The sequence below is a fragment of the Chenopodium album genome, chromosome 15 (genome assembly GCF_948465745.1).
Source record: "Chenopodium album chromosome 15, dcCheAlbu1.1, whole genome shotgun sequence".
Taxonomy (NCBI): Eukaryota; Viridiplantae; Streptophyta; class Magnoliopsida; order Caryophyllales; family Amaranthaceae; genus Chenopodium; species Chenopodium album.
The window spans coordinates 2,279,130-2,292,329 of NC_137848.1; the positions used below are offsets into that span (position 1 = coordinate 2,279,130).

The 13,200-nt window shown below is 34.0% G+C and overlaps 2 protein-coding genes and 1 pseudogene across 2 annotated transcripts; 1 reads left to right on the forward strand and 2 right to left on the reverse strand.

Annotated features, from left to right (window-relative positions):
- Window positions 1–1,836: 1,836 nt before the first annotated feature.
- LOC145582668 (pentatricopeptide repeat-containing protein At2g02750 pseudogene) lies at window positions 1,837–4,320 on the forward strand (annotated as a pseudogene).
- A 225-nt stretch (window positions 4,321–4,545) lies between these two features.
- On the reverse strand, window positions 4,546–7,607 carry LOC145582669 (SNF1-related protein kinase regulatory subunit gamma-1-like). The gene is made up of 6 exons (XM_081639658.1): window positions 7,471–7,607; window positions 6,780–6,953; window positions 6,110–6,552; window positions 5,611–5,877; window positions 5,327–5,499; window positions 4,546–4,870 (listed from the first exon to the last, which is right to left on the reverse strand). The coding sequence occupies exons 2-6, from the start codon at window positions 6,949–6,951 to the stop codon at window positions 4,591–4,593; spliced, it is 1,335 nt and encodes a 444-aa protein (XP_081495784.1). The 5' UTR covers window positions 6,952–6,953; window positions 7,471–7,607; the 3' UTR covers window positions 4,546–4,590.
- A 2,316-nt stretch (window positions 7,608–9,923) lies between these two features.
- LOC145583464 (WRKY transcription factor 72A-like) lies at window positions 9,924–12,926 on the reverse strand. The gene is made up of 4 exons (XM_081640698.1): window positions 12,882–12,926; window positions 12,117–12,683; window positions 11,726–11,839; window positions 9,924–10,930 (listed from the first exon to the last, which is right to left on the reverse strand). Exons 1-4 carry the CDS (start codon window positions 12,924–12,926, stop codon window positions 10,103–10,105), a joined length of 1,554 nt encoding a protein of 517 aa, XP_081496824.1. The 3' UTR covers window positions 9,924–10,102.
- Window positions 12,927–13,200: the final 274 nt, after the last annotated feature.

Genomic DNA, 13,200 nt, shown 5'->3' on the forward strand with positions numbered 1-13,200 from the left:
AAAAAATAGATATTATTATGACACATAGGATGCTAAGTAAGTGATTTTTGGATAATTTTTTTTAAAGATAAAATTGTTGTATAGAGTTTTATCATCAATACACTTCTAATACTTCATATATACAAAATTAATCATAACTTTTAATAAATATCATATAAATCGGTTCTATTTCCGTTATAAAATTTGTTTTAAAAAATTCTTTAAAATAAGATCCATTTACTTTAATATATTTAATTTATTTTTTAAAAATAGAGAATTAAGTAAAAAAAACAATTTAAGTTCAATAAAAATAATTTCAAGTCAATAATAACATAGATATTCACAAACTAAACTACAAAATATACACTATTATTTAATTAAATAAGCGATATGACATTGCATGTCTAGATATCCTATATATCAAAAGGGATTGTAAGACCATATTTAACATTCAAATAAAAAAGTTTATACTGAAATTTTATCAACAATCTGAACATCGATTGGACACCAAACTAGTAAGACTATAAGAGTAGTTTTAACTAAGCTCACAATAGAATAATGAAAATCTGCCTTATTCAAGATTTTTGTTTAGGTTAACTTTTATTATTAAAATTTAAAGATTAAGGCCCCGTTCTCTTCACCTTATTTTTGCTGAACTGAAATTATTTTTACTGAAACAAAATTATATTTACTGAACTTAAATTATTTTTACTGCACTTAAATTAATTTTACTGAACTGGAATTATTTTTGTTGAACTGAAATTATTTTTACTGATTTTCTATTATAATTCTTCTTTAAGAAAACTGAATTTTACTGAACTGAACTTATTTTTACTGAACTAAAATTATTTTTACTGAACTGAAATTAATTTTACTGAACTGAACTTATTTTTACTGAACTGAAATTATTTTTACTTAATATTATTTTTGTAAGGTGAAGAAAACAGGACCTAAATTAGAACTAGAATTAGAATTAAAATTTAAATCCTTTTTCAAATTAATAATTGAAGAAATTGAAACCAATAAGGAAGTGGCAATCAGATTTGCACCAGGTATAATGGGTTAGTAACTTGTAACGAGTAATTGGATATGAAAGGTTGGATTATTTTGAACGCGTTTTGTGTGTTGCTAGTCTAACCATGTGGTCGCTTGTATAATAGCAAAGCAACCTCTATAATACTAATGGAGTATTATGCTTTTTTTGATGTAAAAAAAAAAATTAACAGAGTAAGGCTGGTTCTTTTGAGCTTTTGGGCAGAGCAGAGCAGGACATGTGACAGTAGAACAAATTGAGTTAGCAGAGTAGATTTTCAGCAGTGCAGAGTGAAGCAAATTTCAGCAGAACAACTCTAAAGAACAAGGCCTAACCATGTAATATACTAATATTGACCGAGTAACTCCTAATACTGAAGAAGTTACCCTTTGTAGGAGTAATACAAATTGAGTTACTCTTCTAATACTAACGAGTAACGACTAACGAGCCTCGTGTGTTCTCAGCTCCATATAAAAGTTGGTGGGTGTATAATGAAATACTCTCTCCGTTTCATAATACTTGACACGATTCTTATTTTCGTCCGTCCCACAATACTTGACACATTGTTAAAAATGGAATGATATCCCTGATAAAAAAATAAAAAATAAAAAATAAAAAATAAAAATTCTCACATTTTCTCTCTATTCTCCTACTCCTTTGTTGTTTTCTTACAATTACAATATACAAAAATACAAAATAAAATCTTTTATACAATAAACAAATAAACAAATATTTTAAATAAAACCACCTGTAGTTTTCTTAAACTAAGTGTCCACCCTAACGTCCCAGTATTATGGGACGGATGGAGTAATCAAGGTGTCGTAAAATAAAATTAAATAATAATAATAATAATAATAATAATAAGTTTTTTTTTAAAAAAAAAAGAAAGAAAGAAAAAGATTACCGTATAGTTTAAAAATAAGTTCAATCTGGAGCAGCAATTTAAGAATTCAGCAGAAACATCAAATTTCATGGATCAGAGCTTGTTCAATGTTGCATATGAGTCATAATATAGCAAAGTTTGTCACAAATGGTTATTACAAAGAAGCTTTACATTTATATTCACACCTTCGCTCTTCTTCTTTACCCATTAACCATTTCTCCTACCCATGTCTTCTTAAATCATGCGCCAAGCTTAATTATCCTCTTCAAGGCCAAATCATTCATACCCATCTCATCAAATCTGGGTTTTACTGCGATACATACGCCACAACTGGTCTTACTCATATGTACATGAAATTTCGACAACTGAAATATGCAATCAAGGTGTTTGATGAAATGCCTCAACGAAATGAGGCCTCTGTTAATGCTATGATTTCTGGGTTTGCTCAGAATGGGTGTTTTGGAGAAGCTCTAGTGGTTTTTAGAGAGGTTGGGTTGAAGAGGTGCAGGCCTAATTCGGTTATGATTGCTAGTGTGTTGTCAGCTTGTGTTGGTGTTGAGAATGGTAGTCAAGTTCATTGTTGGGCTGTAAAGATTGGTGTTGAAAGGGATGTTTATGTTGCAACTGGGGTTGTGACAATGTATATGACTTGTTCTGAAGTGGTCTCGGCCACGAAAGCGTTTGGAATGATGAACTACAAGAATGTGGTGAGCTATAATGCACTTATGTCTGGATTAGTTCAGAATGGTGTTTATCGCGTTGTTTTGAAGGTGTTTAAGGGTATGTTTGAGTCTTCCAGTGAAGGGCCTAATGCAGTTACTTTGGTTACAGTTTTGGGTGCTTGTTCCAATGTCACTAATCTTCGCTTTGGAAGACAAGTTCATGGGGTTGCTGTTAAAGTTGGATTACAGTTTCATGTCATGGTAGGAACTGCACTTGTAGACATGTATACTAAATGTGGTTCTTGCTCCGGTTATCATGTTTTCAGAGAAATGAAGGGTAATAGGAATCTGATTACATGGAATTCAATCATTGCCGGTATGTTCTTGACTGATGATTGTGATACTGCCCTAAAGTTGTTCTCTGAATTGGAATCTGAAGGATTGGTACCAGATTCGGCAACTTGGAATACAATGATCAGTGGATTTTCAAAACAAGGAAAATATGAGAGCGCATTGCAGTTCTTCACTGAGATGGTATCAGAAGGAATTGCTCCTAGTTTGAAGTCTCTTACTAGCCTTTTGGATGCATGTTCCATGATCTCATCTCTGCAGTTGGGAACTCAGATTCATGCAGCTGCCATAAGAGCTGATATCAGTAACGATGAGTTCTTCACTACTGCTCTCATCGACGTGTACATGAAGTGTGGGCAATCTTCTTGGGCACGCAAGATTTTTGACCACAACAAAAATAAGCCTGACGACCCGGCTTTTTGGAATGCAATGATTTCAGGATATGGAAGAAATGGCGAAGAGAATTCTGCATTTGAAATTTTCAATCTAATGCAGAAAGAAAATGTCGGGCCTAATAGCAGCACTTTTGCTAACCTACTGACTGTCTGCAGTCATGCAGGTCAACTTGACAAAGGATTACAAGTATTAGAGATGATGACTACAGAGTATGGCCTGAAACCAACTCAGCAGCATTTTGCTTGTATCATTGACCTATTGGGTCGATTTGGGCACCTTCAGAAAGCTCAAGAATTGATACAGGAAATCCCTGATATTTCTAGTTCTGTGTATTCTTCATTGCTTGGTGCTGCAGGGCACCATTTGGATCCAAAACTTGGTGAAGATATGGCAAAGGAACTTTCAGAGTTGGAGCCTGGAAATCGAGCTACATTCGTTGTTTTATCTAATGTATATGCAGCAATGGGTAGGTGGGAGGATGTTGAGAGGATCAGGAATATGATTGATGTGAAGGGACTGGAGAAATATCCTGGCTATAGTGTACAAATAACCTGAAATGATCCTCATATTTACCCTGACAGGCAACCAGAGATGCCACACAATTAGCGGCACCGTGTCAAGGGAGGAAAAGACTATCAGCCTATTCTGCTAAAGCAAGAAGATGAAGAATCCAATCAACAGAAAGACGTTGCAGTTCGCAAAGAGTTCTTGAAAACATTCGACAGTCAACTGAACTAGGGGAAGCAATGCCACTGAAAATGGAAATTTCACTGCTTAATGTGCACAAGATTTAAGGTCCACTGTAAATGGTTTTTCTGCTGATCTTTGAAATGCCGCAAGATTTTGAACGGTTGAAGGTACATATTCTTAGGAGAATTGCTGTGCACTGCTCCTATGTGTTCGATAACATTGATTTTGCTTACAAAGCATTTGGATGGTTAACAAGCTTTGCTCTGTTATGCCTATTTTTACATTTTCGAGTAAGGTAACAAGAAGTGACAGAACATTATGGTATACTTCAAAATGAGATTTCTTCTGTATTGGTATGTTGGATTGAAATATACTCCATCAAATAAGAGTATATTCTAGATACAAAGTACTACAAAAGAAACTTATTGGATGCGCCTTGAATAAATACTTGTAGGTATGTAAAAACTTCTTGTATTAACTAATGTACCCGTAGTATACTGCTAGGACATTAACTTGCAAGTTTTGCAACTCAAATTTCTGCAAGGCAAAAATCTAGATTGGATGCATTTAATTTAATTAAAAAGAAAAAAGACATCTCACTTCTCGAGCAACTCCTCTGCAGAATAACCTAAGTAATCATCATAGTAGTTTGGAGGTTCATAGATGAAGCAAGAAATAACATCTCTAAGTGTTATAACACCAACAACTTCATCTTCCTCAGCTGTCACATAGATCCTGTGAACTGACTTGGAAGCTAAGCTGTGGATAACATCGCCAAGGGTGGTGTCCGTCTTGCATGTTATCGGTTGGGTAACTTTTCCTGCCTCTTGGCTCATCAAGGAAACTGTCTTCATAAAGTCATTTACTGTAAGATGCCTGAAATAACAAGAGATTGTGAGAACTAACCACATATCCAATTTGCACCTGAGATCATAGAAAATAATATACAGGCAATGAGCAGATCACATTTAAATAAACAGCTAAAGTTAATTATAATTGTGAAATTTCTAACTAATTAGAGATATTTGGTCACCTTCTTAATGTAGTGAGAATTTGTTTAGCTTATAATTTATCCCAAAAACTTTAGGTTAACATTTAAGAAGAATCATGTCTTTTTTCATGCTCAGCAAAACAATTTTTTTTCTTTTGCACTCCTTGGCTGATTCAATTTCCCGTACAGTATACATCTAGTTGTTTGACTCTTACTACTTTCTGATGATATTTCATGTTTTCTAACACGGGGTACTTATGGAGATTATGGATGAGGATAATAACAGCTAAGGACATGAAAAATGCTGCGGATCCTTTTCAAATTTTCGCTGAACAAAATACCTAAAAGTGGAGAAAAGATTGGGCTGGAGTAACAAGTATCTGATATCTCTCATGCTCAAATTACCAACAATCTTCTTCTTTGGTCCCTCCACAACTGGAAGGCCACCAATGTGATGGTCCTTCATCCGCTTAAACGCCTCCAAAATCAGATCACTGCTCTTTATGCTTACAACCTGCCAACAGAAGGAATTCCTTAAAAAATATCAGTACTAAGCTGCTATTTCATAATGTATCTAGTATTAAATAAGATAGAGAGGGTGACTTAAAGACGCAGAAGGAAACACCTGATCGCGTGACATAAAAGGAAGGCCCAATTCAGAAATGGGATGGGCAGCAATGCAATCAAACCAATCTCGTCCACCACATCCCTCGAGGCCTCTCACAACAGCAGATTGAGTGATGAAGTTCTTCATAAAAGCCTTCCCTGGTTCAATTACTGGTACATTTCTCATTCTATACTTCGATAAAAGCAATAAAACTGTCAACATATTGCTTTCAGTTGAAACTGGAAGGAATGGTGTGGATCTGAAAGACTTCACAATTTCCCTGACCTGCAAAGCCAAAGATATGTACAGCACACAACACGGCTAAGGATCAATGGAAATGCAAGCAGATGTCAACAGAATTTCCCAGATATAGACATTTTTTGGGTGCCAATAACTCTTTAAGAATGTGTAAAGCTTAGTTAACAGTATGTTAATACAAATAAATATATGATAACTGTCATAAATATATGAATACCAGATTTTGGCAGCTATTCTGAATGAACCTTAATAAACATACCTTGGTTGACTTGAATGGTTCTTCTTGTAGAATCACTTTATAGAAATCATCACCTAACTGATCAGCAGCTGTCGGAGCATCCTTTCCCATCCCTTTGTCCACCGCAAAGCCACCTGCCATGGCTGCCCCAACTGCTGCAACTGTTAACCCAGCAATCGCGGCTGGGCCTGTGGCACCTAGCGCCACTGCTCCTAGAGCCCCTGCTGCACCTGCCCCTACTCCAGCAGCTGTAGCTGAACTAGCAGATAAAGCTACAGCAGCAAGCTCAGCACCTTCTAGTACCCACAATATGATCGCTGAATAGTCTATGATCCCGAGATACCTCTCCTTCCAATCACTGCTTTGAGCTTTATCTGGATTCGTTACTGGAGCCGATAGTATGTTGCATTCAGAAAGTATCTTTACAGCATCAGATATGGATGTTTCCGCTGAGATTTCTATCACTGCAAAATAAAAGCAATGCAATTTATGTTACTCACACATTTCATTTCATCTCAAGTACCCGTGTTGGATCTTGAGTATGACCGCTTTGACACTTCATTTTGGGTAAAAATCTCAGAATTTTATCATATAATAGCCGAGTCAGGCACTTGGACACATACCCATATCCGACACAAGTACCCGAGTCTCAGTAACATAAAATTTAACTGTGATATAAACAACCTGTTACCTTTGCCACCAGGAACTTGTGGGAAAGATGAAACAGGAATGCTGGCAAATGCAGCTGTCAAGGTCTCTTGTAAGGAAGCGGGCAATTTCTTCCTACTCTGAATCGTCTCAAAGTAAGCATCATAACTCACTGTTGTTGCAGTTTCCATTGTTTTCTCATCTGATTTATCCATGTCTAAAACAACAACTAATATCTAATATAAATTTTTACAGTTGGTAATAATATAATCAGATTTATAGTTTCTGCAGTTTGTAAAATTGGAACAAAATCATTCAGAAAACAACATAAATACAACCATAGTACTATAAAATATAAACTTGATTATGTTTATTTCATAACATCAGACTTATAACTTTCTTTATGGTACAATTATTATTATTATTACCGTATCATTATTATGATAAAGGATTTTATTTTGCTCCTACATGTTATAACTCATGATTCATTGAATTGAACATGCATCATATATCATACAAGTAGCAAAGTTAAGGCAGGCTGCACGAAAACGGATACGAAAATGAGGACAAATACGGCAATATATTAGGCAATCTCTCAGAAGACTATCTAGTTTCAAATTATAAGATCAAATCACATAAAGTCATGAACTTGGGATTGTTTTAAAGACACATACATCTAAATGAAATATAACACTAACAATTTAATAAGAAATAGTTATAGAGATTGATAATACCTGTTGCAGAATAATTCCCAGCAATATTAAGAAAGAAGATGATAAAATTTTATAGATTAAAATGAAATGAAATGGAAGAAACTGAAAAGTTAATTTGTTTGTATTTTTTTTCATTGTCCTCCAAAATTAGCAGTTTGTTCTGATTGATAGTTTGTTACCACCCACAGGATTGCCTGTTTTCCCACGTGTCTCTTTTGTACAAGTGTCAACTAGCTAGAGTTTTTGGGTTTTTACTGGAGAGGCCCAATGGGCCTTCAGTAATCCATCATAAACTGGGCTTTGAGATAACCCATATTGCATTGATAAAAGTCATGACTCATGACTATTCCCTGTATAATTTTTTTCCCCTTTTATTGAAAGAGTTCTAAGGGTGATAATACGATACAAAATTACAAATTACAAATGGAGATGGTGGGATTTGAATTTGTAACTTATGATAACACACGCCCCTAGTTTTAAACTTGACAACTAGGTCATAGTTTGTACCCCTTTCTTTTGCTTCCCTTCTTTTCCTTCCATTTTCTTCTATCCAAACATAGTGTAAAGGATAGAGATTCCTCATTCCTCCATCTAAGTATCAGGCCCGGCCTTTAGCCGGGCCCAATATTTCTTAGGACCTCAGTTGTGATATGAATATAGTATAGTTGCTGTGCTTCAGTTGCCGTGCCTCAGTGGTGAATGCTTCTGTGTGGAGACCTGTGACGGGTTAGGTACAAGGTTCTGTATATATAAATTACAATTGTAAGTGATTTCATCCCAATTCCCAATAATTTATGTAATTTATGGATGTTGATGAACAATTGCTGAACCACCAAGTTCCTCAGGAAATGAAGATTGAGAAGAATATTGACAAGATTATTATGAAGAAAATTAAGATTATTCCAAGAGACTTGAAGGTATGACTATGAGTGTAGAACAAGTTAAGCGTTACTTGTTTTCTAATAATCTTGGGACGAACATAATTTATCAAAACAATTAGATTACCCTAACACACTTGAACATGTTAACCGTGTTACATCTCTTTTGGGAGACTCGATTCGATATGAGTGTTCCTAAGTCCAAGTTTTATATAATTTAACAACTGATATCAAGTTCGGTGAGCATGTTGATGTTGAATCTCTATTGTTCCCTTTTCGAAAAGGGTCCGTACCTTATTAGGTTTTTTTTTTTCCATATATATACATAAATTTCAACCATCAATGTCTTGTACAAGATCGTAGATAATAAAACTTGACAAATTAAATCCCATCATTGTCATACATACAAGTATTTAATTACAATTTACAGGTGCCCTTGAGACCCTGGCATTGACTACAAATGGATTGGCTCACTTAGCTTGTTGTCTTGTTGATACGGCTAAAATTCTATGGTCCAATCTATCCTTCATGATGTTATTGATTGTCATTGATTTTATTTGGTTGCAATTTAACTTTTACACTATTTGCACATTTTATTTTGATCTTTTTTAATGAAATTCATTAAAGAAAAATATAAATAATTATATAAAATTTTGTTAAATTCGTCTCATTTTATTTTTACTTAATACTGAAATACACGTGAAGTTATTCCATACAAGTACTAGAGTATATATGTGAGTATGTGACTGATAAACTATATGTTTCAAATGTTCTGAAGGGAATATTATTCTTCTCTAACAGCTTTGGCATATATTTCAGTACGTTATCTAACCAATTATGTGATAACATAGTACGTTTTCATAACAAAATACTGGTCAATATTTTAATATAATCAGAGCCATGCAAAGCCGCAATGTCATCGTTTGAAAAGTTTAAGTTGAAGGGTACATACACCTGCCAAATAAGATATACTTATCAACAGTATTGTCCTTATCAAGGTCTTAATCTTGTTTCTATATGAGGATTCAATTCAAGATTATGTATATTTAAGGCCTGTTTTTTTAGCTTTTAAGCAGAATGGAGTATAGTAGAGCAGATTTAAAACTCAAAAGAACATGCAAAGTCTTAGACATGTCAAGTTTTTTAATTTACGCAATCACCTGCAAATCTGACCCAAGCTAGACCCATTTTTATGGGTTTTGAACACTTCTTTCACCCCAAAACTTGTTTAACATGTAAATTTTAAATAGCGAAGAAAGCTTAATATTTTAATTCGCCAATTATAAATTAAATATATTTTTCTTAAACTTGTTGTATTGAGCATTTTCCAACCCAAGACCTAATTGACCTTACCTAAAATGACCCATGACTTGAAATGGTGAGTTTCTGGTGAGAACCACCCTTAGATTAGGTGAGAACTTCTTGAGGTGAGAGCCACATCGTCATATATATACTACATTCTTTAATAAATTTTCACATATATATTTATGTGCTCAAATTTTTAAAACATATTATGTACGTAGTCAAACTTTCTAAACTTCTGCGTAAGACTTTTTTGAGATACCAACAATTTTATGCATTGTAAATATGCCAAAATAGTAAAGATTTCATCTAATTAGTTAAACATAATTGTACAAAAGGAAGTATGTTTATGTACTTGGAAGTTTTGGATCACCCAAAAAAAAAATCTACACAAAAAATACATAAAGGGGAAAAAACTAAATGCCAAAATGCACACCAATTAAGCATATAACTATGGAACTCAATCCCAACCTTCACCCAATATGATCCCTTGCATCTGCACCTACTGAAGCATTGCTTTTCGACGTCGATAAGGGCAATGAAGTAGGGAACAATGCCAAGCTCCGGCCACTTTCCGATCCACTCGAAGGGAACGACGCCATTTTTTGGTCATTGTTAGCCTTATTTCCAACATAAGATGAGATTGCTGCTGCCAAAACTGACTGGAAATTAGGGTTTGATGCAATTGCCTTAGTAGCTACGGCAGCAATTGTCTCATTCAAAGACTGTTGAGCATTATTATTATTATTATTATTACTAGGGTTTTGGAAAATATTATTATTTCTTGTATTATTATTGTTGTTATTATTATTAGTGTAGGGTAACAAATAGCCATTAGCCCAAGTAGTACTAGTTGGTAAAGAAGTAGTAAAGTCTAATGAAGGGAGTGAAGATGATGAAGCTGGAGACGACGAAAAGTTAAGGAAGCTAGAGTTTCTAGCTGAAGTAGAAGAAGAATATAATGAGGATGAGGATAACCAATCAAAGGAAGAGAAGCTGGAGTTCGGGACAGTGAGGTCTAAGGTAACCGTAGGGTGTGAGTTGTGACATGAGGCTGAAATTAAGGAAGGATTATTGTTAAAAGTGGTCATGAAGTTTGTGGAATGTAGTCCTAGAGATGAAGTGGTTAGGCTAGGGTTTGTGAGGGTTGGAGTTTGAGAGGTTAAGGAGTTGGACTTTATCATGGAGGCTGCAGCCGAGGTGGCCGAAGCCATGGCCGTGGCGGAGAGAGGGAGTGGGTGGTTGTGAGTTCCTTCATAGGTTGTGATCAAGATTGACATGTCATGTGGACATCTTTGTACCTACAAAAGAAATTGAAAAATCAATCACCATAACATTTCAAAAGAAATAAAAATGTTATAGGTTTATTTTTTAAGTGTTTTTCTTTGCTTAAATCATCATTTTGGTTCCTTTAAATTTTTCCAAATGAACTAACTAAACTAATAGGTTATTGCCGTTACCCTAAAGTATAAATTTTTCATTATGCTACTATAAAAATTAAGTGACAAATGACTAACTGTTACTACGTATAAAGTATCACATACTCTACAAATGTTTTCTGAAAGATTGAGATAGGGTGACAATTAATTCTAGACAAATTAAATAAAGGGCGAGGTAACATATTATCTAAAAGCTCTTCATTTTAGACTAGCTCAAAATTATTTCAAAGCCAATCTCCTCGATAAAACAAATATAATTATCAAGTCATATGATGTTTATAAAATGTTTACTCCTTCAAAAAGTTTGAAAAATAGATAAATGGAAATCCAAACAATAAAAATTATTAATGATTAAATAGTATTCATTCATATTGGATCAACCAAACGTATAAAAAAAATTCATGTTGAGTTAGAAGTGAGAAGTATTATAAAGTATAAATTAGCATGCATTATTTAAAAGACCTTAAGACCACATCCAAGTTGTTAATTATTCAGCTTGTAATAATAAAATTCAATTATATAACAATGCAAGTTGTAATTAAATAAAACTTGATTTTTTTTGGAGGTATGGGGGGAAGGTCAAAGGCTTCATTGACGCCTGATAAAGTGGATCATGGACTTTGTTGATCAAGCTATGGTTGAAATAAGACTAATTACCTGTTTTCTAACAGGACAATTCGGAGAAACTGTGCATCGATAGTATGCTCGAGGACAAGGATTTCCTTTCGCGATTTTCTGCCCATACTTCCTCCAGTGGCATCCGTCATGAATCTATTTGTCATAAAATTAAACAAACACGTTTAAGAGATGATTTTCTTCATATTTTGGTTAAAGTCTTAGAAGTTCATACATCATAATAAACTTCAATTCAATTCCTACGTACGTTTCTTTATCAATTGTAACATATCTTTTTTCAATAATTTCATATTGCGAAAGAAAAGGTTTGAAGAAGTATGCAATGGAAAATAAATCATTTTTACGTATGTAATGTGAATTTTTAAGTGGTTATCGAAATTTAAGTCTAGTAAATTTAAATTGTTGTACTAACCGTGGGAGAGTCACATCTTGATCTAATGCAAACCCTAGTTTTCTTCACTTGTGGTTGATGCAAGCTCTCTTGATCATCCGCTTCTTTATTAGAATTTGTGTTCTCTTTTTCCTTAAGATCTACTTGATGGCTAGATGCCCATGCATCGACGTTTTCATCTTCCTTGGACTCTTTGTTCGAGTTCTTGATCGAATCATTAGCACTAGCCGTAGAGTTATGCTGAATCTTACGATAATCTAGACCTAGCTCTAACCCTCCGGCTTCTACCTTTCTTCTTTTATTCAAAGAATCATCACTTTCTTGTTTCTTATTGTTCTTATTAGAGCTCCAACTACCAAGAGTTAGAGAAACCATTTCAGGCTCTTGGTTTTGATCATCATCTTCATCGTTTTTGTTATTGTTGCTTGATGACTTCGTTTCTATTGATTGTTTAGATTGATCCATCGACGAAATTTGCTTCTCTAGAGATTGATATTCCTTCACAATTTTCGTTAATAGCCTCTTTAGCCTTTCATTTTCCTCCTTTACTTCTCCCATCTTTGCTTTGGCTGATTTCAAAAGCTCCTCCTACATATATAATAAGGTGCATACTTAGATAAAAAATCATACGTTAAATTCATATAAAACACATAGTAACATCAAAGCATGACATAATTTCACATATACATATATAATTAAGGAATCTCTCTATTTATTAGATCATCCAGATATGGTGCTTAAGAGAGACAACGGATAATCTTATGAAAAATTACAAGTAAGACTTACTTGATCATTATTACAGATTGAAGAACCACTAAGCTCGGCCTCCATTTTCGATCTCTTACAAGTAGGTATGAGAAAATAAACTACAATACACACAATTGTGAATTAGGACAACCTAATGTATAAATATATAGTAATAAGAGGCCAATTAGTATATTAATATAATCTTAGACCAACCAAAATGATATATATAACATATCATATAGTAAATCAACCTTTTGTCGACTACCCATAACAATTTAAAAAGATATATAAATTAAAATAAGATGGATTAGAGTAGTTCCCAACAAATGAGTGATAATTACCTTAGCTAAGCTAGCAC

Excerpts from the sequence above, each read along its gene's own strand:
- LOC145582669 (XM_081639658.1), bottom strand. The coding sequence starts at position 6,951 with ATGGATAAATCAGATGAGAAAACAATGGAAACTGCAACAACAGTGAGT. Across the intron at positions 6,553-6,779 it reads ACAAGTTCCTGGTGGCAAAG|TGATAGAAATCTCAGCGGAA; the intron begins GTAACAGGTTGT and ends TTTATTTTGCAG. Across the intron at positions 5,878-6,109 it reads AACCATTCAAGTCAACCAAG|GTCAGGGAAATTGTGAAGTC; the intron begins GTATGTTTATTA and ends TTGGCTTTGCAG.
- LOC145583464 (XM_081640698.1), bottom strand. The coding sequence starts at position 12,926 with ATGGAGGCCGAGCTTAGTGGTTCTTCAATCTGTAATAATGATCAA. Across the intron at positions 12,684-12,881 it reads CAATCTGTAATAATGATCAA|GAGGAGCTTTTGAAATCAGC; the intron begins GTAAGTCTTACT and ends TTATATATGTAG. Across the intron at positions 11,840-12,116 it reads CAAGATGTGACTCTCCCACG|ATTCATGACGGATGCCACTG; the intron begins GTTAGTACAACA and ends TATGACAAATAG.